Genomic DNA, 27,851 nt, shown 5'->3' on the forward strand with positions numbered 1-27,851 from the left:
TTGGCCCGTCAGGGACACCGAGCAAGCAGTATCTAGGGAATGTCCCATCTGCCCTTGGGCTAGAACCAAGATATGCCCCAGAGAAGGACCCATTCTGTTCAAGACCCAGAGGCAAAGAGGTGAGACATGCTGGCTACAGGAAGCTTTGGGGGGCAGACAGCATCCCACACCATCCACGGTCCCCGCAGAGCAGGTGCTCAGTCGATGCCCATTCCGTGCGATCCGAGGACCATTTGGCTATTGCCCTGCAGACTTCTTAAATGCTGGGGTTTCCAGAGGGTCAGTGCCCTTAGCAGGAAGGCCTGCCCAACAGTCAGCCCTTGCCCCGCAAACACCTTCTAAACAGCAGGGTGCAGAAGAGCTGAGCAATGAGACACACGAGCAAGGAAACTAGATGAGGTTCCGGGGCGGGGAGGAGGGTCTGGGCGAAGGGAAAAGCAAGACCAGGAGAGAGCATTTTTGGAGGCTGGCCATCCATTAACATCCAAGGAGAGCAGGATGCAAGTCAAATGCCAGATGAAACTGCAAGTTAAAAAAAAAAAAGGAAAAAAAAGGACTCAGGGTGGGAGGAATGAGAAAATCTTAGTCACCTGCAAAGCCTTGGAGGAATACGGATTTTATCCATTTTATTGTTAGACCAGTTTGCACATGAAAAGGAGAAAAGAGAAAGAACAAATCAAGATTCCTTTAAAGAGAATGATTAAAATTCCAAAACACTGAGGAACCTTTGGGAAATTTAAGCAAGCCTTCGGTTTCTCTTTTTTGATGGGGGCCAAAAATGCTCCTCCATTGGCATCGTGTTTCTGGCTCAGCAGCATGCAAACAGGCAGTTTTGTGGGGAATAAAATGCCCCTTCCCTCAATCAGCACTTGATTGCAAATTTTGTTAAACACACAACAAACTTCCTATCATTTCTTCCTGATTTTTAATGTGTACTTTTTCAGGATAAAGCCTCAATCAAACTTTTTGCTCCTAATTTACTATGAAATATTTACTTCAATTTTGTTTAAAGTGGATTCACTAAAAGTGGCCTTTTTCTGGTACAATTACCCTGGGATCATAAAGGATCTCCTGAAAATACCACTGAGACCCCATTTAGTCAAGACGTCCCCAAGTGGGAAGGGGAGTAAATGTCAGCTTGCTAAACCTCTGCCCGAGGCTTGAATCTTCGTTCTATGTGGCCACTAGCAAGAGGTCGTCCAGCCTCCGCCTGTAGACTTCCATAGCTGGGAGGTTTTTGAGGCACCTATTTGGTGCCCAGCTGTGGAATATCATTAAATTCTCTGAGCAAAGGGACAAAGCAGCATTTTAAAATGGAAACTGGGCTTTCAGGATTGATTCCTAACTGAGCGCCCTCCTTCCTAACTGCCCCCTCTCCTTTCAATCCAGACATCCACACCTAAAACATGGCACTCACCTCTTGTCCTCTTACTTCCATTCCCTCAGTAGTCTGGTCGTCTTGCTCTCCTTGGGAGTGGCCCAAGGAAATTCTAAAAAACAGTTTATTACCCTCATCCCTAACTGGAACAAGCACAAAGCACACTGCCCAGAGAATTTCCGATCAGCTTCACGAGGAGTGAGAAGAAACTTTTGCACCTTGTTTTCTTTTGGCTTAAGGACTTTTTTTTTTTTTTAAGTAGGCGCCACACCCAGCGTGGAGCCCAATGTGGGGCTTGAACTCATGACCCTGAGATCAAGACCTGAGCAGTGATCAAGAATCGGATGCTTAACTGACTGAGCCACCCAGGTGTCCCCTGGCTTAAGGACTTTCTAATGAGCACAGACCCCTTTGTCTTGTAGGGGGTCTATGTTCCATTAGAAAGAAGGGGTCCCCCGGGCTGGTACTTGTCAAGTTTCCAGAGAGGGCAAAGCCACCTGACAAGCGTGGTAGCTGGGGAGGGTGGGATACCCAGTGACGGGCTCCCTGGCAGTGTGGTGGCCGAGCTTACGCAGCTGTCATGTGAACTGCCATTTGATGCTGCCTTTAGAGATTCCGTCTGAGCCAAAGGATTCCTCAGGAAGAAAGCTGAAGTGATGGAGTCCCTGATACTGGGAAATTAAAAACAAAACCCCCCAAACACCCCACAAAAGTACTGAGCATAAAGGCACTTTATAAAGTATTTCAAAGGTTTATCATCTTCCACTGTGGACATCTGCAGATACTTGTTGGGTGAGCTTTACTCCCCAGGACAGGTAGACTATCCATGAAGACTTGGAAACGAGCCCCAGGATGGGTACTCAAGAGAGCTTGTGGAAAATTCCAACAGACAGTTCTCAAGATCTGGTCCAGGGGTCAGCAGGGGATCTTGGTTTCACGGTCGCAGTCCCCATTTCCCACCGCAACAGCCCTCTGTCACAAACAGAAAATGACTCTAGAAAGACAGCTCAGTCGTTGGAGATTAAACACAGCAAGCCCCCAACCCTGACATGAAGGTATATGGGAGAGTAAACATAACACCCACAAGAAACAGAGCGTTGCTTTTTGTTTTCTTTTTTCCACCATTGGGAGTATTTGTGCATTCTAAAATGTTATGCTGGAAGGCGGGCTGATCAGTGAACACCGTCTGAGTTTTCAGCAAAAGTTCTGCGGCTTTATGAAGACTTCCATCTGATTAAAGAAAACACTGCATGGACCACATACAGCAGAGTGGCCACGTATGAAAACACCTGAAACCAAGACAAACAAGGATTAATGGGGGTGCATGGGGAGATGGCAACTTGTGGGCTGTCCACATTGAACTGGCCATGGGCACGGTGCTCGGGGTCGACGGCCCGAAAGGGTGTGGGCTGCCCCTGCTTCCCATCCTTCCCGCAGACATCTTTTCCTGCTGAGCCCAGATGTGGCCCCAGAATGCTCTCAGCACAGAGCTCAAGGTGACCCACCGATCCACAGGACTTGGTGTGCAAGGTCAACTATCTGCCACCACACGTCATCGTGCTGGTGTGACCCAACTACAAATGGAGGCCCTCAGAGACCCCTCAAATGACACTGCTCTCCATGGAAAACATCCTCCCCCCACACCAGTAAGGGCAGAGCCCATATTCTCTTGGCTAAGAGAATATAAACGCGTGAGTTTGCTGGCTCTGGTTAAGGTCCTGTTGATGGCTGGTCATCCTCAGACCCCCACCAGAATTTTATTCCAGGAATCTTAATTTCACAAGCGTGGGCAAGGGTGTCAGGCTCACGGGAAGTGAGGGACTGGGATGGGGACAAGGGATTGGCGCTTTAGCAAAAAGGAGGGGGGCTTACTCAGAAAGCTGTTGGAAAGATCCAGTCAGTGTTTTGAAGCTGGGAACAAAGGCCCTGGAAATGGGGCAAATGGTCCCTTTGTCCCTGTCAAAGCCCTGACTTGTGTTCACGTGGGCCCCATCTATTCCTATCACCTGCTCTGGGTGGCTGGTCTCCCTGAAGGCTTGCCTGCCCCCAAGTCAAATATCTGCACCTGGATTTGTGACCTTGGGTGTGGGGTCAACAGTTTCCAACCCAGGCACGACATTAGGGCAGCTACGGTTCCATGACTCTCGAAAATGCCCATAAACACCAGCAGTCCTCATACCTGATCTCTCCCTGCCTCCACACATGGGCAAACCCTTCACCCTCATTGGCCAGGGGCGATGAGTAAGCCGAGTTATTTAATAACAAATTTCAGAGCACTCATCCGGTAACACCGTCTAAAAGGAGCGGTTGTATGTGAGTGAGCAGCACCCCCCCCCAAAAAAAACCCCACCTCTCCCTGTCCGATGGGAGCAGTTTATTGTCTGGGGAATTCCAGACCCAGTGAGAATCATTGGCAGGAGCACCTCCGATGTCCCCGGAGTAGCAGGAAATAGACATTTACTCTCCAAGGGAGGTCAAGCAATGGCACACTGGGGACCCTGAGAGCCAGGGACATGAATGCATATACTTGGGCCTTCAGAAACCCCCTCCCTAAATGGCTGCCATTATTGCTATTCCAGATTCCTGCACACATTTCCAGCTGCCCTCTCCGTTCTCACCAATCCCAGGGATCCCTCTGGTATAGACTCTCTGCTGCCAGCAAAGGAGAGAGGGAGAAGCTTAGCTTTTGAGGCAGCTCCAACAAGTAACATGGAGGAGAGAGCGGCAGGCCAGATGCTTCCAAAGGCCAGGAATGCATGGGAGAAGGTCTTGAGGTGCCTCCCCACTCCCCTGGCTGGCTACCCCCAGGACTCGGGAAAGGCTTGCTGTGGTTGGGCAGGGTCTCCCCCACGCACGGATATGGCTGATATTTTGAATAGAAAGGCGTGACTTTACATTGAACCAGGCTCATACATGACCTTTGGCCCAGGGCATTGGCCTGCTGGCAACATTTTCATTCTTGATTCTCGCACTCCCGACTTGGCCTGGGCATGCCCATGTATGTCTAATTCAACTAACAAAAATGGGGGGACATGATCAACTGCGGCGTGGATAAATAGATGTTGGTGTAGTCATCAGTGGAACGCTAGACAGTGAGAGTGAACACTCTACACCTCCACCCAAAAATGTGGATGAGCCTCACAGCCCTAAGGTTGAGAGAAAGAAGCCAGACATAAAAGAATGCACATTGCATGACTCCATTTACACAAAGTTCAAAAGCAGGGACAGTTGAACTAGGCAGCTAGAGATCAGGAGGCTGGTACCCTTCGTGTGGGTGCAGTGATAGCGGCGGGGCGAGGGGACCCTGGGAGCCAGTCATTATGTTCTATTTCTCAGTGTGGATGCTTGTAACACAGAGGAGTTCACTTGATGGAAATTTACCCATCTGTACACTTGCAACCTGCTCACTTCTCTGGATGTATGTGGCATTTCGGTAAGAAGAAAAAGAGGGAAGTTGGAACACAGTAGATCACAGTGGTTCTCAACTAGAGATCTCTCTGCCGGAAAGAGGCAGTCATTCACCCTAACTGGCTTGTTCCCTGCTAGCCACATTCCACGTGCATTTCACAACTGTCATCTGCAATAGTTTTATGGAAGTTGTTGTCAGATGCCTTGCTGCTGATGTCTGTTCGGAGAGAAGGCTTCCCGGGTTGGGATAGGGTGAGGTGTGAAGGATGACAGAGGAGGCAGGTTACCAGCCTCCCAAGGGAAGGAAGAACAACCAAGGTGCCACCTGGCTGTGTTCCTATTTAGAAACCAGCCATCTTGGGAGATGAGCCAAATTGGGAGACATTCCCACATTGTGGGACATTTGAGGGGGTGCCAGGGACCAGAAGTGGCCATATTTATGGAACTGGAGAGTAGGCTGGGAACTTAAGGGGAACATGTGTCTTCTTTGGGGCAGGGGATGGCCCTTAGGGACCCGAAGGCTTTCAGGAACTTTCCTCCAGACCCCTCTCTCAGGGAGCAGGAAGAACACCCCTGCCAAATCTTTTCCTAGAGCCCAACAGTGCCCCTCCCTGTGGGTTTTCTCTCAGCGTCTGCTCTACTCTTTCCAAAAAGTGGGGATGGCACAGTTTTGGCACCTGGAGCTGGAATCTTGTGATCGATCATCCCATTTGACCTCAGGATTTGTATAATCCACATGTCGACTTCTAGAAATCTCAGGAGTGCTACTTCCTGAACCTCTTTCATATTTTTTAAGTGGTGAGAAATACATCTGATATTGTGAGTTCGCATGCTGGTGGGAGCCCACACGTGCAGAGCTCTGGAAAAAGGTTTTATGAATCAAAACATTCTCTACTCTCTGTCATTCTGATTCATTCCATTAAAAAGAAAATCTGGGTTATAATCTTGAAGTCCACCAATGGGTCTGACCCCACAGTTGGGAGAACGCCTCTTTCAGGGTCCAGAGGCCCGCATGCACCGTGCACTCTGGTCACACACGGCAGGTACCCCCATTTGTTCTGCCGACGGAGTGAATGAGGCTCAAGCCCCCAGGCCCCCCATTGCTCGCTGTGAGACCTCGGAGAAAGGCATTTAACATCTCTGTAGTTCTGAGGGAGTCGGACAGGAGCCACGGGCTCATTTCACAGATGAGCAAACTGAGGTAACTGCTCAAGGAAATGGTGGAGGTGTGAGCTCCAGCCCCTCCTGCTACAGCAGGTTCTCAGAGCTGCCGGGCAGGAAGCATCGTCACGAAGAGCTGAAGGCCTAACAGCAGCAACGACTACGCACAGCCGAGGGGTCTGGACACGCTGGGCCCAGAAAAGCTTTTTCACAGCCCCAGCCCTGAAGCTGGCCACTCGATTTTCCATCTGTGGCCTCAGTGCTTCCCTGAGCCTGACCATGTGCTTGGAGGGAAGACCACTCAGGGAGAGCCAGGAGACCCACGTGGCCAGACTCACTGCTCCAAACGGGTGCTAAGAGTGTGGTGACAGAGCACCTGCCCTGGACACCAACAATTCCTGGCCCTCTTGGAGCAAGGTAGCCACAGTCTCAGTGCCCTGGTTCTGCATCTGTGAAATGGGTTTAATAAGAGCGCCTACATCTTAGTGCTATTGGGAGAGTTAAATAAGATCCTTCGTGGAGAGCTCAGACAGTGCTGGACACTCGCGGTCATTTCCCTTTGGCCAAGCCCACCCAGGCGCGGACCCCCGGGCCAGTCCAGGCCTGCGCAGCACGGTACGGACCGGAGGGCTCAGGGCAGCTGGGGCACGTCAGCTCCCTTCTCCAGGGCTTTCTCAGGGCTTTATTTCTGCAGAAGTCAGTGAAGTAAAAAGAGAGGGGAGGGCCCTTCTGCTGACCCTCTATCAGTGGGCGGGGTGGGGGGAGGGCTGGGCCCAGGGGCAAGGGGCCCAGGACACTCACCACAGCAGAGATGTTCTCGTGGTACTGTTTATAGGTGTAGCCCTCCTGCATCCCGATGGTGGCCAGAGCTTCCAGGACAGAGGCGCTGAGGTAAAACAGGGCAGCGACACAGTGGTAGGCTGCATCCTGTAGGGTCGAAAGGGGCCGTCAGAGAGGGGGACAGCTGCGGTCTTAGCAAGGTCTGTCTCCCCTCCCTCCCCTTGTCCCCTCCTGGCATGGCTCAGCTCCTGCCCTCATCTTCTGCCCCTTCCTTTGGGAAAGAAGGGCCTTCCCGCCCCGACCCTTGCCCCGTCCACCCAACACCACACCCAGGCCCCCTCTTCACAGAGCATGTGTAACCAGCACTGCCCAGATGCTTCTATCTCACTGGTGTGGGGGCCAGAGTCAGGACTTCAGGAGAGAAGGCACTCTGCTTTCCCTTGAGGTGGGATCAAGGAAGAGATGGGGGTCAGGAGGGGCAGCCTGGAATCTAACAGGTAGAGATGGGCTCTGGCCCTGAGAAGCATCCCCTAGGTGGTCACAGTCCCAGTTCAGATGTGGCCTCAGTGGCCAGGGCAGGGTGAGAGAGGCCCAGGCCATTCCCACTGTGCTTTTGTCTTGTTAGTCTTTGGTTTTTCTTGGGTGGGGGAGCTCCAGGTATGTTTAAAGGCAAAAAAGTACTAGAATGGGCTTTTGAGTAGCTGTAATTTGGAGGTGATTTCGAAAGTCTAAGTAGGGGGTGCCTAGGTGGCTCAGTAGGTTAAGTGTCTGCCTCCGACTCAGGTCATGATCCCAGGGTCCCGGAGTCCAGGGATCCTGGGATTGAGCCCCGAGTTGGGCTCCCTGCTCAGTGGGAAGTCTGCTTCTCCCTCTCCCTCTGCCGCTCCCCCTGCTTGTGCTCTCACACTCTCTCTCAAATAAAATCTTAAAAAAAAAAAAAAAAACTTAAAAAAAAAAGTCTAAGTAGGAGGCCTTTTGAGAGTAGAGGCCTCACCGAATGGCCCTGCCCCCTTCTGCCATAGGTAAAAGGCAGGTGTCCCATGTGTAAGTTTTACTCCCTTCAAGGACCTCAAGGCAGAACTTATGCAGAATTAGGACCACAGGCCATCCCTCTGCCGCCTCCAAGTTCTTCTCTGGGGACCCTGCTTAGAAGGCCATCACTGGGCACTGGCCAGGAAGCCTAGCCTCACACTGGGCAGCCAAGGCCAGCCCCCGGGTCCCTGCCCCCTCCTAAGATGGAAACCAGCTCTCCTGGATGTTGGGAGACACGAGCAGGCACCTGGCAGGTGCAGGTGGTGGTGCGGGGGGGGGGGGGGGGGTTGGGCTGCTGGTTATCCATGAAAAAGGCAGTCATGCAGGAGAAAGCAGAGCAGGCCCAATGGGAATCAGGCAGCGACAATCAACCTCTGCCTTCACCTCCTCCTGACCTCCCTGCTGTGGGGAGCCCTGGGCTGCTGGGGAGAGCTCAGAGCCAAAGGCCTGGCCAGCTCAGCCTGGGAACGGGGCTAGGAGGCATCGATGGGACAGCCTCACCCAGCACTGGAAAGGCCAGCCTGCCAGGGGAGAGGGTCCAATACCCACCCGCCCACCTCAAACATTCCGGGCTGTGACTCACCAGGGTGACCCAGGAAGTCTCCCCGCCGTGGGCACCAATTATGTACAGGACAAGCAGGGTTGTTGTGGCCAGGAAGCAGAACACGGACACAAACATCACCCAGCCCTGGATCAGGGGGATGGGCACCAGGGACGAGGCGACCAGGATCCACACCAGGCCCCCGAAGACCTACAGAGGGAAGGAGGGCAGGAGTGAGCATCAGAGCAGGAGAGTCCGCACCTGGGAAGGGCCAGACCCAGCGTCATGCTGAGGCATTAGGGGCAGAAAAACAGGAAGGAGCCAGAGAATGGCAGTGGGCATTTTCCTCACCAAAAACCACTCTTTCTGCCTGCATTGCCAGTCTCAGTCCAATCCCCTGCTTGCTTGCCTTTATTCACGTTTTAAATGCAATTTTAATTTTGTATTTAACAAAAACGTATATCACACACTTATATGCCAGGCACCGTCCTAAGCGCTTTGCAAATATTAACTCAGTTAATTCTCATAACAATCCTACGGACGAGGTACTGACCCGTTTGTCAGATGGGGAAACTGAGGCACATGGACGCTAAGTAATTTGTCATCCCAAGAAAGGACTTATCTCCTCCAGTATTATCATTCTTCTGAGGTTTTATCCTAGATTAAATCCCTAATATTTTGACATTAAAATATCTTTCCTTTCATGAAAGGTTAGTGACTAGCAGATTCTTTTGGTCTTTACTTGGCAAAATAATCGACCACACTACGTCATAAGCATAATTTTTTTTTTATTTGACCCCTTAAATCCCAAGTCCAGGAAGTGCTCTGACTACTGGGGTCCGGGCTGGGATGGAGAGGTCAGCCCGCCTCCTCACCTCCTCGGGTGGCCTAGGACTGGTGTGAGAGAAGCATTTCCCTGTTGTTATCCGGAAGAAGCCCCTGTTGGTGTCTGAAGGCTCAGGGAGCCCCATGTTTTCAAAGAGGAGTGCAGGACAGCATAGGAATCATAACACCGCCCTGAGGCCACAGTCCTGGCTCCCTGAGGACAAAGGCACACATATTGAAGCTGGGATTGTCTTCTCTTCCCTCTCCCTCCTCATCCCCGGGAAGGCAGCTCAGTGTCCTCCACCATCCCCCACCTAGGTAAGGACTGTGCTTGGAAAGGCTGGGACACAGGTGGAGAGGGCTCTGTGGCCAAAGGTCTCCAAGGTCCTTCGGAGCATCTAGGGGCCGAGGACAGGCTGCCTTCCCAGCCGTACATCCCCTATGGTGTGACCTCAAGTGGTGCCTGGGCTCCCTCTCCTGCACCTGCTGACCACCTGCTGGGCAAGAGCCCGCCATCCTCACAGGTGCTCTCTGAGCCTCTCAGCTGACAAGCTTCAGGATGGAATCACATTTGAGTAGAAAAATCAGAGCAATGAAGAAACCGGGGTTATCAAAACAAAGCTGGGCCTAATGACTCAGATCTGGGCATCTCGGACTAGAGCACTTCCTCTCCTGTCGAATCCGAGGGTCCGTGAAGACACTGGCAGAGGCGCTGGGACACATTTGACAACTTGCAGTCATTGGAGCAAACAGTTCAATAAAACAGTTAAACAAAAATCCTTAGAGCCCCGTAGCACCCGATCTGAGTGTGTGTGCATCTCCTCCATAGCTGCCTCTAAGATCGCACAGATGACTTGGCCTTCTCCATCACGGGCCCTGGCAAAGGGACACGAACGTGCTGGCGGCTGAGAACATGGCCGAGCGTGGCCTGGAGAAGCAGGAGAAGGGGACATGCCTGTCTGGAGGGCAGAGGCAAGGGCCTGGGATGCTCCTCTCTGGAGCGCCCTTTACCTGGGCGCCAGGTGACCATCCAAGGAGGAGCCATCTCAGTTAGGTTCCCTCGTATGCTCTCAGGGAGCCCTGCCCTTCCTTCTCCCTGGCAGCACCCAGGTGTACTTGGTTAGTTACAAAACGGCACTATCCCTGACCAGGTGATGGAGGGGGCGAGGTTCCCCTTGCTCACAGTTAACTCCTGGGTGTGAGACACCTGTCCAGCTGTGCGGCAGTGTCTGAGTTAGTTAACCGGCCTTCAGGGGCTCCCGTCAGGTGGGTATGGGCAAACTGGAATGATTTATGCGTTGTGTGTGGAGGGCAGAGCCTTGCGTTAGGGAATCCTGCGGGGACCCAGCGGCCCGGAGGTGCTCGTGGGCAGCCAGTGGACATGGTATTGATGGGCACCGAACACCACACTGGGAAAAATGATTCTCTTTTTCACTCTTTGGTTTCTAAGGCAAGAAGAGCTCAGGGTTGAGCCAGGGATTTGGAACTCCCTTAGAGGATGGGCTCCCGGAATGGGCTGGCAAAGGTGGGCAATGACACTGTTTTTATTTTTAAGGTAGTGATACAGTTATTTTGGACAAAATTAACTAAAAACCTTATGGGGTAAATTAATGCACAGGTGGTACCAGGAAATGGCAAAATCTGAGAACATGGCTCTCAAGCTGCTCTCCAGACTCCTGTAACTTTACCTCTGTCAGCTGAGTTTCTCCCTGTGGGGCTTGGTCGGGAATCACAGGCAGGAGAAAGAAGGGGAAGTCAGAGTGAAGCCACGGCCCGGAGCGCCTGCCGTAGAGTCTGGAGCATGCACTAGCTAGAAGTGGCCCCAGTTTCGATGCTGAGCTTCTGGTACCCAGTGCAGAGGGAAGCTTCAGGGTTCATCTGGACACTTGATCTGCTTCGGGTGTGTGCTTTTACCAGTCTGATGGAGCTATGTTCCAGCTCCCTGGAAAATGCATTCTCTCTCTCTCTCTCAGACTCCTAGAGTCCATGGTAAGAATACCTGTCCATAGGAGCAAAGCCCACCCTGGACTCAATCCCAGCCCCTGCCCCCGGCAGACCTCAGGACCTATCCTGCCTTTGGGTCTACGACCTTGCCAAGGTCCTTTTAACAATTATTTCTTTGCACGGTTTGTCTATAGCAGCAAGTTTCATAGTAAGATGGTGGGAAGCAATTCTCTCTCTCTCTGTCACAGCTTTAATGAGATATAATTCATGTACTAGACAACTTGCCTATTTAAATTGTAAAATTCAATGGTTTGAGGATATTTACAGTATGTGCCATCATCATCTCCAGACCAACTTTAGGACCTTTTCATCACCTCCAAAGAAACCCCGTACCCTTTAGCTAGCTCTCGCTCGCTTCCCTCCCTCCGTCCCATCCCTAAGTGACCACTAATCAACCTACTTCCTGTCTCTAGATCATACTATTCCGAATTTTCACATGAGTTGAATCATATAATAAAAGATGGGCTTTTATGACTGGCTTCTTTCCTTTAGCATCATGTCTTTCAAGGTGAGAAATTCCCTCTCAAGGGGACTTTTAGAAAATAGCTCTACCATCACAGCACACCCCACTGGCCCATTCCGACCCCCACCATCTGGGGGGACACTGAGTGAATGTGTCTCATTTTCTGGAGCGTCCAAGCCGCAAACAGCTGAGGAGCCACGGGTTCCCAGGAACGTTCCCGAAGGAAGCACGCCACCAGCCCAGGCTGTCCCTGGAATGTATTTGAAGCTACACATCATGTGAACGTCATGTCCTCAGCACAGATGAAATGATTAAAACCCGGGGGTTTTGCTCCCAGAAGACTGGCAGGGGCCTGTCCTCTACCCCTCACAGCCCTGCCCAACGGGTTCCGCCTGGGAGGGGGGTTTGAGATGGGGGCAGAACAACCGTGAGGACAGGAGGGGTAAGTGAAAAAAGACGGGCCTGTGCCGAGGAGTCTATTCCCAGCTAGAGGCCTGGGAGCAGCGCCCTGGACACAGGCACCGCGGCTGTGAGAAGCCGGCGCAGGTGCCCTTTGGAAGTGGCCACAGCTGTACGAGCTGCGCATGCGTGAAGGCTCCGCCGGCCCCGGCACCACGCGCGTCTGCGCAGCCGCCGCGGCTCCCGAGCCCTGCGAGGGGCCCCCCCGGCCAAGCCGCTGCGCGGGGCTGTAGCGTGAGGCAGGGCCCTGGGCGTCAGCCTCCTCGTCCACAAACGGCAGTTTGCAGCGGCGTCTCCGCGTGGCGGGCTGGCGCACACTGGTTGACGCGAGGGATGTGAGTGTGGAGCTTCTGGCGCGGAGCCCAGCACCAGCCCACCACTGGGCTGAGACGCGGTTCACCCGCGAGGCCAGCAGCCCTCAGACATGCAGAGGCAGCCAGTCTACAAGGCAGGACGATTGCCCGGACTGTGCAGGGCCCCGATCAAGTCTCAAAGGGACGGTTGGACTAACTGGTTTACCGGGCCGAAAGGTCAAGGAGTGGCTTTCCAGGGCGAGGAAGGAGTATATAATAATAATATATGATATGATATAATATAATATAATATAATATAATATAAACAGGCCAAGTCCAGAGGCTGCGGAAGCAGCAGTGAGGGCTTCAGAAGGCCAGAGAGCTGGGCATAAGCTAGGCAGTGAGGGGGAGGGGTGGCTGAAGATGGGGCTCAACGGGGACCACACTCGAGACCGAACTGATCTCTGGGCCAGCGTGAAGGCCTTTAAGGCCCCGCTCCATGGCAAGCTGGGGTTCAGTGTGAATCATGGGACAAAGCCAGTGCCTGCCCCACTCCACCTACTAAGTGTGCAGAGAGCAAACAGAACAAGCATAGCATCCAAACCCGGGGAGATAAGGCATCCTGGGCAGGGAGCAGTCCACCCCTTCCTGACCTCAGGACCCCACTGGCCAAATACTTGTCAAGAGAAGGGCGTAGGTGAGGGTTCATGCATTTCCCTTTGTAAAGAAAACTCCACGCGGCTCCCAGCTCCCCAGCAGCAAGTGCTCCGAGGCAATCATTTGGAAACATTAGTCATCCAAGTGGAGGCATGACCCCAGTTTCTGTTCATCTCTGTCAACAGGCCGGACTCCCCACTACCCCCTGCCTACACCAGGTCACCGTCCTCCATAATAGAGACCGGGAACAGTCTCTAAGTTGGGTGGCCTGAGAATGATCTGCGCTGAGCTCTCTTGGTGCGGCCCAGAACCCCAAGCTGGAAAATGGTGGTGGGTGTGGTGGGTCTGAGCTAACACCATGGTTTGCAGCCCTCACTCTACGCTAGAATTGTCTGGGACACCAATGCCTGCGATCTGACTCCAGTGGAGAGAAGTAGAGTTACAGCACATGGAACAGACATCCCAGGCTGTTTGCTGAAAGCCTTAGAACGTGTTTCCATAACAAAAGCCCTTGGATTATGTCCTAGTAATTCCTGTCAAACAGAATAAGAACTGGCTCCTGTCTCCAATGCCCACTCGGTGGTCCAGCGATGCCCACTGAGGCAACCTCTCCAGGTCCCAACTGGGCTCTCGGTGCAAAGCTTCCTCTCCTCTCCTCTCCTCAAGCTTCAATCCCTGTCTTGCCTTGAATGTGAGATTAGCTCGTCGTTGGGCATCCTCCAGATGCAGGGATGTAGTCCGAGTGTCTGTGAAGGGGAATGAGCTGGTGATCTGAGGCCCTTGCCCCTGGTGTTTGAGGACTGGAAACCACCCAGTTTGGGATACTGAGCAGAGTTGAGGTTCTCTAGGAACCAGGGGTAATACACAAAACCAGACTGAAAAATTCCAAAGACTTCAAGAGTTTATATTTGGGCCTGCCCAATCAAATGATTTTTGTAAAAAAAGTTTCCTCAGGGGATAGTCTTTGAGGGAGCTCTTGTGTAAACTTAGAGAAGGTTCTCAATTTTTTCTTTCTGAATTAATCCACAGGAGGCAGGCTAGCATGGTGAAGGGTGTAGACTTTGGAACCTGAGCTACCAGGTTTCAATCTCACCTCTGCCACTTACTAGCTGGGTGGCCCGTTGTTTCTGGCACGTTACTTAACCTCTCTGTTCCCTATTTGCAAAACAGCGATAACAACAGTGCCCACCCCATGGGGTTGGAGTGAAATGGGGTTATGTCTGCGGAGTGCCTGGCACATGGTGAGCGCCTGAGCGCTTGCTCTCTCAACTGTAACCGTGTGAAAATTCCAGTAGGTCTAGGATCTCCACATGCACAGTTATCCACTGCAAACAGTATTGGGACCTAGAATTTAAAAGTAACTTCAAAAACATCAGAAAGGAGGGGGCACCTGGGTGGCTCAGTCGTTAAGTGTCTGCCTTCTGCTCAGGTCATGATCCCAGGGTCCTGGGATCGAGCCCCGCATCGGGCTCCCTGATCAGCGGGAAGCCTGCTTCTCCCTCTCCCACTCCGCCTGCTTGTGTTCCCTCTCTCACTGTCTCTCTCTGTCAAATAAATAAATAAAAAATCTTAAAAAAAAAAAAAAAAAACATCAGAAAGAAAAACAGATGATCTCCCAGAAATCAAAAGTTGAGAAAAATGTGTCCGCCTCTGTGGAAGGAAACATAAAGGACATTAAAAAAGGAGAGAGCCTTCCTTCAAACAATGAGCCTTGGTTACAAAAGGGGGAAAAGGAATCCTCCAGCACATTCTTGAGATTTGTGTGGTGTTTCCACTGCATGTGCCGGGCTGAAAGAGCTCTGCATCCACAATCGCCCAGTGTTTTTCCTGCACAGCTGGGATATCTGAGGTCAATGCAGGAGAATCGCTCAAATTCTCTGGATATCTTTTCTGGGGCTCCATTTTACTTAGGGTCTTCACAAGCAGATACTTTCCCAGTCACAAGTCAAGGTGTGAACTAAAGAGGATTTCCCTGGCAGGGCTTCCCACATACACACTTGGTAGTGTGGCGCCTTGGGGTCCAGCGTCAGAATTCCCAACGGCTCCGAGGGCATGGTGTGGGTTTCCTGAAGGCACATGTGAACAGGAGTGTGTAATCTGAACTCTCGAGAAGCAAAGGAAACTAGTTACAGAACGCAGACGGTGCACCCAACGCTAGGCTGCCCCGCCACTTTGTGAGAGGCCATAGATCATCTCCCCAGGAAGGAAAAGGAAGATGGCCACCCCAGATGAGGCGGGTCCCAGCTGCCGTGAGCTGGTCCCAGCTGCCGTGAGCTCTGAGCCCTTTGGTGCTCTCTCGAGGCCACCAGGAACAGTAACCTCAATTTTTTTTTTAAGATTTTATTTATTTATTTGAGAGAGAGAATGAGAGAGAGAGAGAGAGCACATGAGAGGGGGGAGGGTCAGAGGGAGAAGCAGACTCCCCGCTGAGCAGGGAGCCCGATGCGGGACTCGATCCCGGGACTCCAGGATCATGACCTGCGCCGAAGGCAGTCGCTTAACCCACTGAGCCACCCAGGCGCCCCACAGTAACCTCAATTTGTGTTGAGGGAACTGTCTGTACTCACTGGACTATTTGAGCAGTCAGGGCTTATTGCAATGCCGGAAAGCCATGTTGCGTAGGTGATTTGACTAGTGTAGTAACCGTGTGCTCTACGAGAAGCTCAACCAGCTCTAAGGGTTGGGTGGCTAAAAAGATTCATCATTCTGTGAGTTGAGTAGAGAGTGCGCGCGTGCGTGTGCGGGTGAGAGCACGTGCGTGGGAGCATGTGTGTCCGAGTGAGCGTGTGGGTGGGGGTGTAGAGGCTGGTTATGGATGTGCTATTGCAGAGGAGGGAAGTGCACCAAGGTGACGTCAAGAGGACGTAAGCACCAGGTGGTAAGAGAAGATGCAGAGGGAGCTCAGAGGGAAAGACCAAGACAAGACCCCCAAACACAGAAGCCTTCTCCAAACATCCCTCGGCTCTTCTCTTCAGGTCTGAGAGGCAGGCTGGGGACTTTCCCTGTTCTGAGGGGTGGTGATGGCAGGAAGCACCCATGTGGGGCTTATGCCAGCGTCTCTGGTTCTTGTGTGAAGCTCACCTCCCCGGTGTGGAAGAGCTCAGCCCCCCGCGAGTCAAAGGAGAGGCTTCCTTCACTCGCTCCCTCGCTCACCCCCTCCCTCCTTCGTTTGGTCACCCGTGCATTTAGCAGACGCTGACAGTGCTCCTGAGCCCGGCCAGAGCTGAGGCTGGTACGGCCACCGCGGCAGACCTTATCCGGAGACTCGCACCAGCGTCCGGAGTCCCTCCCTCCTTTCGAATCCCGCTGTCAGGCTCCCCTGGAGCAGCGCTGCCTCCACCGAGGGCAGAGTCAGGCCCTGGTAAAGGTGTCGGGGCCCCAGGGAGGGTGACCCGCTGAACACCCCTGCCCAGGGCAGGGACAGAGCCCAGCAATTTGCACAGACCCCCTAGGGAGGTGTCTGGGGCGGGGAGGGGTCAGAAGATTCTCCATGTGTGGACTCCGCCCCCTCTGTTAACTGACAAGGCAGCTGATTGGGAGTCTGGCCTCTGAGGCTACTCTTAAAGCAAACACCAGGAGTGGTGTTGAGGCCACCTGACTCAGTTTACCTATGCAAGTTGCTCTGCCCTCCCGGCCCCTTCATCAACAAATTCATCCTTCCAGGGGGACCCATTATGCCATTATCCCTCCCAAAGCAGGCTTAGATAGTGTCCCTTTATCTACTCTGGAGGTAAGGCCAGAACTCAGGGGGCCTTGAGTTTGTGAAGAGGGAGGTAGAGACTTGAGATTCAAAGGGATAGGGGCTGAGTTCAGGTCCGCAGTGGACATTAACAGGGTCGGGGTGGACTGAGAAGAGGCCCCTGTCCAGGCCCACGATCCCACTTCCCTCAAGTCCCAGGGAAATCTCTTCCACGGTACGCACTAGACCTCGGCTTGAAGCACCTGCCGCTCATCACTCCCTCCCTGGGCAGAGGACAGTCACCCATTCCTGAATGAATGAAAAGTTCTTTCGGGTCCACAGAGCTAGGGGCATTCAGACAAGCATGTCCTCATCTGGATGGAAAAGTTTCCTAACCACACCTATACCCACGGGCTTTACCCAGCAGGATAAACAGAAACCGGGAAGCTCCATGAAGAATACCAGTAAGCCACCTGTAAAAAGGGCAAATCTGGGGAAATGCTAGACCCGATGGGTGTGGCTGCAGTGCCAGAAAAACAAGAGGTACTAATGGGAGTCACCATGAGGATAATAATGCAGTGAGCGAACGGACAAAACAGGTGTGTACCCTCTGTAGTGAGAAGGAACTGCCCATATAGGGCCAGGGGCTTCTTTCCAGGGTCCTAGGGCTTCTTTCTTGGGGATTGCTGGTGACTGTCAGCTTCATCTTCCATCTGCCCTTGGAGTCAGGGACTCCTCTTGTGATTCATATTAGCCGGGTGGGAGATGAGAAGTTAGCCCCCATCCTACTGATGCATGATGAGAACAAATGCTTCAGAGGGCCCTGCCTGTGCTGGGGACACGGACAGACTTACAGTCCAGGCAGGAGACAGAGCCGAGCAAGGGCCTGCCGTCCAGGTGCCAAGTGCCAGGAAAGGGGTGCTCTCAGGGTGGGCTTCCCGGTGGAGGCACTGGGGAAGTCTGGGCCTGAAGGATAGAGGGCTTAGTCCCACCATGCCACCCGCGCCAAAGGAACACCTTAAATGGAGACCAGCGGAGGACTATGGGCTGGTTCTGGAAAGAGTCCTAAGACGCAAAAGCAAGGTGGAACCCTTCCTGTCAGGCCCCTCTATACAACCGTGTTTGGCTTATCACCAGCCACAGGGCAGGATGGAGGCTGGGAGAGGTGGGGGCACTCTTTTGTGCCAGAGGCCGCCCTCTCCCTGAACCAGTGCCCTTCCAGATGGCGATACATTGACACTGAGGACAAATCATTTTTGTAAGGCTTAATGCCAGGCCCACTGCTAACTGGTTCCTTCCCCTGGGGACAGATGCAGCAAGGTGCCGGGCACCGAGAATTCACAAAGCTCTCCCCACCCATCCTGGCACCAAGCGGGCAGGGTGGCGCGTGAGAGAGGCTTAAGACATCCCCTGCCCCTGAGGCAGAAGACAGGACAGGACTGCCACGGTCCCCCTTCCCCCCGGCCACCGCGGCAGGCTAGCCAGGGGCAGCTCCGGGCAGAGCAGGCACTGGGAGGGCCTACAGAGGTGGCGTCTGTGCTCTACTTGACAGCCTCAGAGCCAAGTCAGTGTGCCCGCAACAGCCGCACCCACTCCCAAATCTCACTCACCCCCGGCCTGACAAGGGCATCTAAGGCAAAAGGTAGTACGGGATGGGTCCTACGGCCCCCATCCTGCAGTTGCCCCCCTTTAGCAGGGATTGGCCGGTTGATCTCAGAGCAGGTGTTTGAGTCATTAGTAAATTAATAACAGTTGTACTTAATAGCTATTGAGCAGTAACTATGTGCATCGTGTCGTTTTAAGAGCTTTGGGCAAACGACACTCATTCAGTTATTCCTCGCAGCAATCCCTGAGGTAGGTGCTATTATGTCCCCATTTTATTGATGCAGAAACTGAGGCGCAGTTGCCTGCTCGCATCCTCACAGCCGCTGAGTATCCGCTCCCACAGGCTGGTTGTGGAGCCTCGGTCAGATCCTCCGTGCGTGAGGCAGTTACCCGAGGCAACCCACAAGCAGTTCGCCCCGAAATCTCTCCCCTGTCTAGGGTCGCTTTGGAAACGGCCCTGAATACAGCAACATCGAATAACAGGAGACAGAGTCCATTAGCCTTCGCCCTGCTCCCAGCCGCCCTGGGTCTAGAGAGAACTGCAAGGGAGGTGGCTTCCGGAGCAGGCTTCCCCTCCCCCACCCCTCGCTTGTTCAATAGGCTCTGTTCTTTCAGAGGAAAAGAATACCAAGGTTTGTGTTTAAGACCAAAAAACAAGCAAAAGGACATCACTCCCTCTTCTGTAGGCACAGGCCTGCGGTTCTCAGCCCTGGGTCCCTCAACGGGACACTTGTCATGAGCTGCACCCCACCCCCACCCCTACTAACAGTTGTGAAGCTGCCACCTGTTTGCTCCGTTCCTGGACTGTCCCCCCATTTAGAGCCTGCACCCTTGGTTTTCTGAGGGCCTTTTTCAAACTTGGATCCAGGAGTTTCGGGGGGTACTCTCCTGCCCTCTCCCCCCTTCCCTTTCCTCTTCCTGCCGCCTCGGCTCCCAGCCCAACTGCGTTCTAACAGGAATCCGGGGCTCTGGTGTGGAGTTTCAGGTCAGCTGAGACAGGCTGTGACTCTTCCTGCTGCCCGTGCATATCAGTGTGTGATGGCTGGTGACAAGGCTTTTCTTTTAGTTCCTACATATTTTTCTCAGGCCTTAGGGAGTTGTTTTGCCCCAGCGTGGGCAGCACATTAGCTATGCATGAGGTGGGAGTGGTGGAGAGCCTGCAGCTCAGTGTGGCACAAATCAGTGCCAGTGCATTACCCTGGGAAATAGTCATGCTGCTGGAGCCCAGCAGGAGCTAACCAGGAGCTAGACCTTCCCACCAGAATGTAGAAGGCGGGTGGGGGCCCCACGATGCAGAGAGGACCAGGAACCCGCTCCAGGCCCCCAGGAACCATCTGAAGCCTGTGAGGAGTCCTGCACTTACTTGCCCATGGCATCAGTGCTTCTGGAACAAGGGGGGCCACTCACTCACTGTCCTCTCGTCCATCAGCCCCTGAAGAGAACACCTGCTGGAGGATCTTAGTGTCTGCTCCTGGTGGCCTTTGGTCCAAAACATTATGTCTGGGGACTGATACTTGAGAGTCCAAAAGGAAGCCCCAGACAGGCTTGCGTGGGGGGTGGAGGCCAGGGCTTAACCATGAATCCATGAGGACTCGGCCCCTGGCCCAGTCCAGGCTGGCTGGCCCTATCCCACCTCAAGGTAGGCCCCAGGTTGTCCAGTCCCCTCCCGTAGCCTTTCCTTGAGAATGTGCCTAATCCCAGAGCAAAGCCAAGCCGTTCCAAAGGCTGTGCGAACTGGCCTAGGCTGGCAGAACGGCGGGCTCCCCCACCCGCTGCTGGGCATGGCAGGTGTAGGTACAAATAGTCAGCCTTTGTCCCTGACCCAAGTGACCTGCGTGTGAGCACTCCCCCTTCCCTGCAGCGGCATCTGGGATCCTCCTCCTCTCTTCTGAATGCGCTCGGACTGAGAGGATGCCTCATACCACCAAGGGATTAGCCCATCTGCATCAAGCCAGGGAGTGACCTACGGAAAGCTTAAAAGCAACCTTTTTCGATGTATGGTGGTTGCGATGACATATGCGTGACCGTGTGGGAGTTGAGCCCCATCATCGCACTCAGCAGTTTCCAGAGAACAGCTCCAAGTCACTTACTCCTGATCAAAGCAGTCCTCTGGTTCTTGAAAAACCAGAAAAGTCATTTCTCAACTCGAAGAACAAACCCCTGAGAGACCTCTATGTATAATTCTTCCCCTCCCTTTAGAGAGGAGGAAAAGAGAAAAGCCAGGCAGGGCCCTTACCCCCTTCTAAAGAGAGGGAGCCCCAAAGCAAGACAAGGACACAGGGCCAGGAGTCAGTGGGCACAGCCAGGGAAGGCCAAGCTCAGCCACTGTCCAGCAGGGCCAGCCCCCACTCCCTGGGGACTACAGAAGCGATCCCTGGCTGGGGCAGCGGGGAAAGTTGGCCAAGAGCACGGAGGGTGTCTGCCTTGAGCCCAGGAGAACCTTTAGGGCATTTGGCTCCCTCCCTGGCCTCTTACTGAGAACCGTCTCCACTACCCTGTCCCCAGTTGAAAAGAGGTCGAGGGGGTGGGCTGGTCTACCTATGGCCACTCCAAACCTTGCTGAATCAATGGCTCAGCAAATGCAGATTCTTGGGCCCAGCCTTGATGTAGTGACTCAGATCCCTCAGGGTGTGTTTTTGACAAGCAGACCCAGGGGCTGGGAGCTCCCCAGTGGCTCCGAGCTGCCCCTTCACTCCCTGGGGGAGAGAAGGGAAGAAGGGAGCCAGGCCTTGCCCAGGGCTGCCCTGTGGACAGGGCCCCTTTCATGATCCTTCCTGCTGCAGGCAAAAGTTCATCGTGGGTGTTTCCGTGAAGGCAGAAGCCGGGACATGACTTGCTGTCACTGCAAGAGGTGCCACCCTGGAGACCGAGTTACCTGGGCAAGCTATGCTCCCCCCTCTTCCCTCCCCCCCACCCCCTCCCCCCCCAGCCTCAGTCTCCTCCCAGCTCAGAAAAATTAGGTTCCTCTGAGTCCTCATGCTGTGTTCTCAGTGTAACCGGAAGGCGGACCACCCACCAGAAAACTGCTGTATCGCCCTGCCCCCACCCCACCCTCTCCACCGGACGATCTAGGGCGGCTGCTCCCCAGGCAGGTGAAGATCTAGGGCAGGTCTCAGGACTTGTCTGGTCACTCTCATAATAAAAGTGCCCAGTCACTTTGGGTCAGAGAGACACAGTCTCCTGTGAGTAACTACTGTGTCCAGTGCACTGTGAGAATCAAAACTGCAAACCCACTCCAGGGGGCTCCCCCACCCCACTTCCGAAAAGTGCACCCAACCTAGGAGCCGGGACTCTCACCCTCCTTCTCTGCACTCCCCGGGTCTCTCTTCACTCCCAGCCGGTCTGTCCTTCGCTTTTCCCTTTGATGGGCTGGGGAGGACGGAGCTGAGTTAATGGTTTCATAACCTGTTTTCAGGCATTTCCTTCACAAGTTCTGAAGCGGGGGTGGGGGGGTGCGGTCATCTCTCCTGGGACTTTGTGAGAGAAGATTCCTCTGGCCCTGGCCAGGGCTGAGACAAAAAGCTTCCTATGTTAACATCTTGTTCTGTGAATGGTGGACCAAGTGTCACAGAGCCCCTGGCTTAGAAGGGAAGGAGGAAGAGGAAGCAGAGACTGTGGTCCCCAAAGGAGAAGTCCTCCTTGGATGGGGACAGGGGAACAGGCCAGAGGCAAAGCCCCAGGTTGAGTTGTTGGGAGAGGACATTCCACGGCGAGCCCGCCCATTTGGGGTGCCCCGTGACCGCACTGCCCACAACAGCAATATGGCCTGTGTGGCTCACACCACGTGGTTGGGCCAGCCTTCCACTCCCTGCCACAGCCCTGCAGCTTTCGGAGGTCTGGGGTAGGGGTGCTGGGCCAGGGTGAGGTTGCCATACACCCCCACCCACCCCTCCCCCGAGCCACCACCCTTCCCTGCCCCTGCGGGCAGTTTCCTTGCCTTGGGAGGGGAGGGGAGCTCCACCCTGTTGGCCTTGGACGCTGGCATCTGTGACTCCCAGGCTATGGGGAGGTCAGACATGGGAGTATGAACTGTGAGTAATCAACTCAAAGGACTACAGATTTAAAACATAACAAGCATTTTACACCCATTGGGTTAGCAGAAAATTGCAAATTCTGATGCTACCCCATGTGGCAAGGATGAGGAACAATGGGGACTTTCACACACTGCTGGTGGGAGTTGGCCTGGTCCAGGTTTTGCTTGAAACGTGTACAATTTGAGGACCTTCTTTATTAAAGAATACAAAGTAAGGCAGGGTCTTGGAAGGGGCCTGAGCTTAATTATGCTTCATCAGCTTCCGGGTAACTCTGCTTCTGGAGCATGTACATTGGAATCATCCTTTTGCATAGCGATGTGGTAACAGCTGGGAAAAGGAAGATGTGCATTCCCTATGAACCAGGAGGTCAAATCCTCCCTGTGTGCTCTGGGAAGAACTTCCCCATATCTAACTAACGGGGCACATACAAGAATGTTCTTGGCAAGGCTATCCGTGCTAGCAGAAAGCAACAAACTGCAAACAGCCAAAATCTCCATCAAGAGAAGAACAAATAAACAGCGTCAACCTGTGGGATGTTACTGTTTTCATAAAGCGAAAACATATAAAACAATGTCACGTGCAGTCCACCCATAGTGAGGTGTGCAGTCTAGGTTTAAATCAACTCTGCTTGGGAGTAATGAACACCATGTTCAGCCTAGGGATTGTCCTGAGGATAGAGGGAAGAGAAGATGATCGTGGAATAGCCAGTGCGTTTAGATGCCATCCGAAAAGGTTTATTTCCTGAATACTAAAAGTAAATCAGGCCAAATATTAAGATTTGACAAAGTGAAGTGATAATTATGTGGGTGCCTTTTCTGTAAATACGAAGTATTTCTTAATTTTTGTTCTTTAACAAACTTTTTTTTTTTTTTTTTAAGATTTTATTTATTTATTTGACAGAGAGAGACATAGCAAGAGAGGGAACACAAGCAGGGGGAGTGGGAGAGAGAGAAGCAGGCTTCCCGCAGAGCAGGGAGCCCGATGCGGGGCTCGATCCCAGGACCCTGGGATCATGACCTGAGCCGAAGGCAGACGCTTAACGACTGAGCCACCCAGGCGCCCCTGTTCTTTAACAAACTTAAGGGAAGTCTACATAACATAAAACGAACCATCTTAAATTGACGAGTTCAATGGCATTTAATACATTCACGATGTTGTGCAACCACCACCTCTAACTCCAAAACATTTTCACCACCCCAAAAGGAAACCCCATTCCCATTAAGCAGTTCTTCCCCATTCTCCCTCTCATCTCGGTCCCTGGACAACCACCGCTTTGTGTTCTGTCTCAATGGATTTACCTATTCTGGGTATTTTACATAAATGGAACCATACATACATGACCTTTGGTGTCTGGCTTCTTTTACTTAGCAGAGTGTTTTCAGAGTTTATCAACTTTGCGCATGTACCGGTACTTACTTCATTCCTTTCTATGGCTGGAGAATATTCCACTGTATGGATAGATCACAGATTGTCTATCCATCCACTGAATTGGGGCTGTTTCCACCTGTTGGTTATTGTGAACAGGGCCGCTACAAACATGCACGTCATGTACCTATTCAGGTTCCTGCTTTTAATTATCTTGGTTAAAAATCTAGCCATGGAGGGCGCCTGGGTGGCTCAGTTGGTTAAGCGACTGCCTTCGGCTCAGGTCATGACCCGGAGTCCCGGGATCGAGTCCTGCATTGGGCTACCTGCTCAGCAGGGAGTCTGCTTCTCCCTCTCCCACTCCCCCCTTCTTGTGCTCTCTCTCTCTCTCACTCTCTCTCTCAAATAAATAAATAAAAATCTTAAAAAAAAAAAAAAGCACACACACACAAAAAAAATTTAGCCATGGAATTGCTGGGTCATATGGTAATTTCTTTTTTCAGGAACCACCAAACTGTTTTCCAGAAGCAGAGGAATCATGTTAGTTTCTACCAGCAGTGTATGAGGGTTCTAATTTTATCCTGGCCAACACTTGCTATTTTCTGTTTGTTTTTTTTTTTTAAATAATGATCACCATAATTTCACGTGAAATCGTACCTCATTGTGGTTTTTATTCCATTTTCCTAATGACTAATGATGCTGAACCTCTTTTCATGTGCTTATGGGCCATTTGTATAGCTCTTCTGGAGAAATGTCTATTCAGGTTTGTTGCATATTTTCTAACTGGCTTGTGTGTCTTTTTGTTGTTGAGTTGTAATAGTCTGTAATTTTAAAAAACCCTCCCAGTGCTATGGTGAGCGCTGTGAATTGTGCAAGACTGTTGAATCACAGATCTGTACCTCTGAAACAAGTAATGCAATATATGTTAAGAAAAAAAAAAAGAAGAAGAAGATAGCAGGAGGGGAAGAATGAAGGGGGGGAATCGGAGGGGGAGACGAACCATGAGAGATGATGGACTCTGAAAAACAAACTGAGGGTTCTAGAGGGGAGGGGGGTGGCAGGATGGGTTAGCCTGGTGATGGGTATTAAAGAGGGCACATTCTGCATGGAGCACTGGGTGTTATATACAAATAATGAATCATGGAACACTACATCAAAAACTAATGATGTAAGGTATGGTGATTAACATAATAATAAAAAATTAAAAAAAAAATAAAAACACCAAAAAAAAACCAAACAAAAAAACCCTCCCACAGTTCTTTAACTCACTACTCCTTCCACACATCAAGAGGCATACAGCTTCCTCTCTACAATGTTACAACCCGTGCAGGGGGACAACTTAAAGGACCAGTGTCTGCTTTCTTTTCTGCTCTCTCTGGCACCCTGTGGGTACATCCCCACTCTGGAGAGGAAGAAAGAGATTCAGAGACACACTGGGGCATGCGAGGTCTCTCGGAAAGTTGGGAGGAAGGAAGGGAGGGGGGGAGCAGGGCTGAGGTTAAGGAGAAAAAAATCACTTGTTTTTTTTTAAAGATTTATTTATTTATTTCAGAGAGAGGGAGCACAAGTCGGGGGAGAGGCAAAGGGAGAGGAAGAGAGAAAGAATCTCCAGCAGACTCCCTGCTGAGCGCGGAGCTTGATGTGGGCCTCGATCTCATGACCCTGAGATCATGACCTGAGCCGAAATCAAGAGTCAGATGCTTAACCGACTGAGCCACCCAGGTGCCCCCCCTTTTTAAAGATTTATTTATTCATTTCAGAGAGAGATAGAGAGTGCACATGCAAGAGCATGAGCAGGGGGAGCAGTAGAGGGAGAGGGAGAGAGAGAGAGAGAGAGAGAATCTCAAGCAGACTCCCTGCTGAGCTCAGAGCCCAACGCAGACAGGTCTCAATCCCAGGACACACAGACCGCGACCTGAGCCAAAACCAAGAGTCAGATGCTTAACCAACTGAGCCACCCAGGCGCCATTAAGGAGAAAAAAAAAATCACTTCTAACAGCTGAGAGGAAAGTGTTCCAAGCAAGAAAGAATGATTTTTCTAGAAGCCCCTACCATCTCAGGTCACAAAACAGCCCCGGGAGGAGTAAATTTCCACTAATCCATGGTTCTGAGATTTCCCACACCCAGCCTTCCACTTTCACTTATTGGGTTTTGGGGGTGGTATCCTCTCATCCCTACCCAGCAGATGGCCCTGCTTGGCTGGGCTGTTCCTACCCTCAGGGGCAATCCTTCCCCTAAACTGTGATACCAGGAGGAGGCAGAGGGCGCTGGAGCTTATCCCTTCTGTGAAGCCGCCACCTGCCACCACCTACTGCCACCTGAGCCCATTCTTGTCAGGGCAAGAGGAGGATGGTGCCCCAGAGTCTTCTGCCTAGAGCTCAAGTAACACACTCTCCTGATTCTTGTTTTAATGCTCCTCAAACAGCTACAAAGGCAGAGTAAGCCACTCTATATAAGGGCAATTTAAGAGACACGAGGAAGACCATTTGTTGCTTAAAAATCTCTCTTGCCCCATCACACCTCACCATTAGCCATCATCTCTTTCGGTTATGAAACTCTGCCTTTGTAAATGCAGTAGCCTCTGAAGGAACCACCCATTACTTATTCCCAAGTCATAGGGTCTATATGCTCTTTTCAGAAATCCAGCCTTGGGCAAGCACAGGCTAACTGCTGCATGGAAGCTCAGATGAGCCATTTGGGAAAAGAATGTGCCAGTGAATGCAAGCCCCTCCCCTCTGGGCCTGGGTGTCCCTATCCATAAATGATGGGGCTGGGCTTAGTGGTGTCCAGGGTTTCTTCTAGATGTCACTTCCTTAATTCTGGCTAGCTCCAGGATTTGAAGTCATTCTGGATACATCCAGGTTTGGGCTCAACTCAACTCACACAACTTCAGTGATAGGGTGCCCCCAGGCAACCTCAGCCCCCTTAACCCTTTCCCCCAAGCCATCCAGGGAGAACAGAACCTGCTCCCTTTGCTGTTCACACCCTCCTGCCTCCCATCGGACAATAAGAAGCCCGGGTCCTGTTTTTAAACAGTCAGGTTTGGACATTTTCCTTTCCAACCAACCCTCCAGGCAGCCACCTCTGCAGTGGGGGTGCAGGGAAGTCGAGTCTCTGTGGCCGCCACGCACCACACCCACAGAGTAAATACACCACGCCCCCTCCCAGGTAAGTGTCTGTACCTCCTGAGGAGTTTAGGCTGAGGGCGGTCTGAAGCGCCCCTACACAGTGATCCCCTTTCTAGGAGCCGGGCGTGGGAAGCGCTTTCGGGGCGGAGACAGCGCGGCTCCAGCTCAAGGAGGGACTCGTGGAGTTCCTGCTGCTCAAGGTGAGCCAAGGCGCAGGACCGCTCAGGCCAGCCCCTCTCCCTTACCCCCACCCGCAGCACAGGGCAAAATGACTGTGGCCAGCAAACGATGGCCTGTTCTATTACTTCCAGATCGAAGTTGTGGCAAGTACGTTCACTCGCCAGAAACTTTGAAAGGCCAGAAGAGAATAATCCAGATTCAGCTCCTCCTACGACACCAACCCAATCTCCAGACGTCGGTTGGCAATACACACTCAGGTTTCTTTTGATTTTTTTTTTTTTTTTTTTAACGAAATCCTAACCCTGGGCAAAGCTGGGCACTTGTACAAGGACGTCGGTCCCCAGTAAGGGCATACTCTGCGCGGCTCCTGTGAGGCGAGCTGGGAGCGCAGCTTTGAAACCAGCGCCCAGCCAGTGGACCCAGGCCTGCTTCCAACATTTGACCCACGCTGCGAATTCGGTTTTTCCGTCTAGGTCCTGGACACTGTTTACCCCCTTGCCTTTGTCTAGAGAGGGGGCCAAACGACCGGGGGTGGGGTGGGAGGAGAGAGACTTTCCTCACCCTGGCCCCGCTACCCCGATGCTCCGGGGACCTGCGCAGCCTGCGGATCCGCCGCCACCACCCATCCCGCCCCTTCCCTGGCACGGGCGCGGACGCGCCAGCCACTCACAAACTCGAAGAAGAAGAGCAGGTCCGGGAAAGTGGTGAAGACCGCGAAGCCGCTGGGCAGGGTGCTGCCACCCGACGCCGCTGCGGGGGCCATGCGGGCGTGCTGGCGTCGGCCTCGGGACTGGACGCGCGCGGACCGCTCGCTTGCTCTGCGGAGCCCAGTGGCCCGGGCGCCCCCGCGCGCGGGTTA

The 27,851-nt window shown here is 52.6% G+C and overlaps 1 protein-coding gene across 1 annotated transcript; it reads right to left on the reverse strand.

Annotated features, from left to right (window-relative positions):
- Positions 1-600: 600 nt before the first annotated feature.
- MAL (mal, T cell differentiation protein (MAL blood group)) lies at positions 601-27,851 on the reverse strand. Its single transcript, XM_036074846.2, has 4 exons — positions 27,663-27,851; positions 8,343-8,510; positions 6,749-6,874; positions 601-2,667 (listed from the first exon to the last, which is right to left on the reverse strand). Exons 1-4 carry the CDS (start codon positions 27,753-27,755, stop codon positions 2,593-2,595), a joined length of 462 nt encoding a protein of 153 aa, XP_035930739.1. The 5' UTR covers positions 27,756-27,851; the 3' UTR covers positions 601-2,592.

This window comes from Halichoerus grypus, chromosome 10 (assembly GCF_964656455.1).
Source record: "Halichoerus grypus chromosome 10, mHalGry1.hap1.1, whole genome shotgun sequence".
NCBI lineage: Eukaryota > Metazoa > Chordata > Mammalia > Carnivora > Phocidae > Halichoerus > Halichoerus grypus.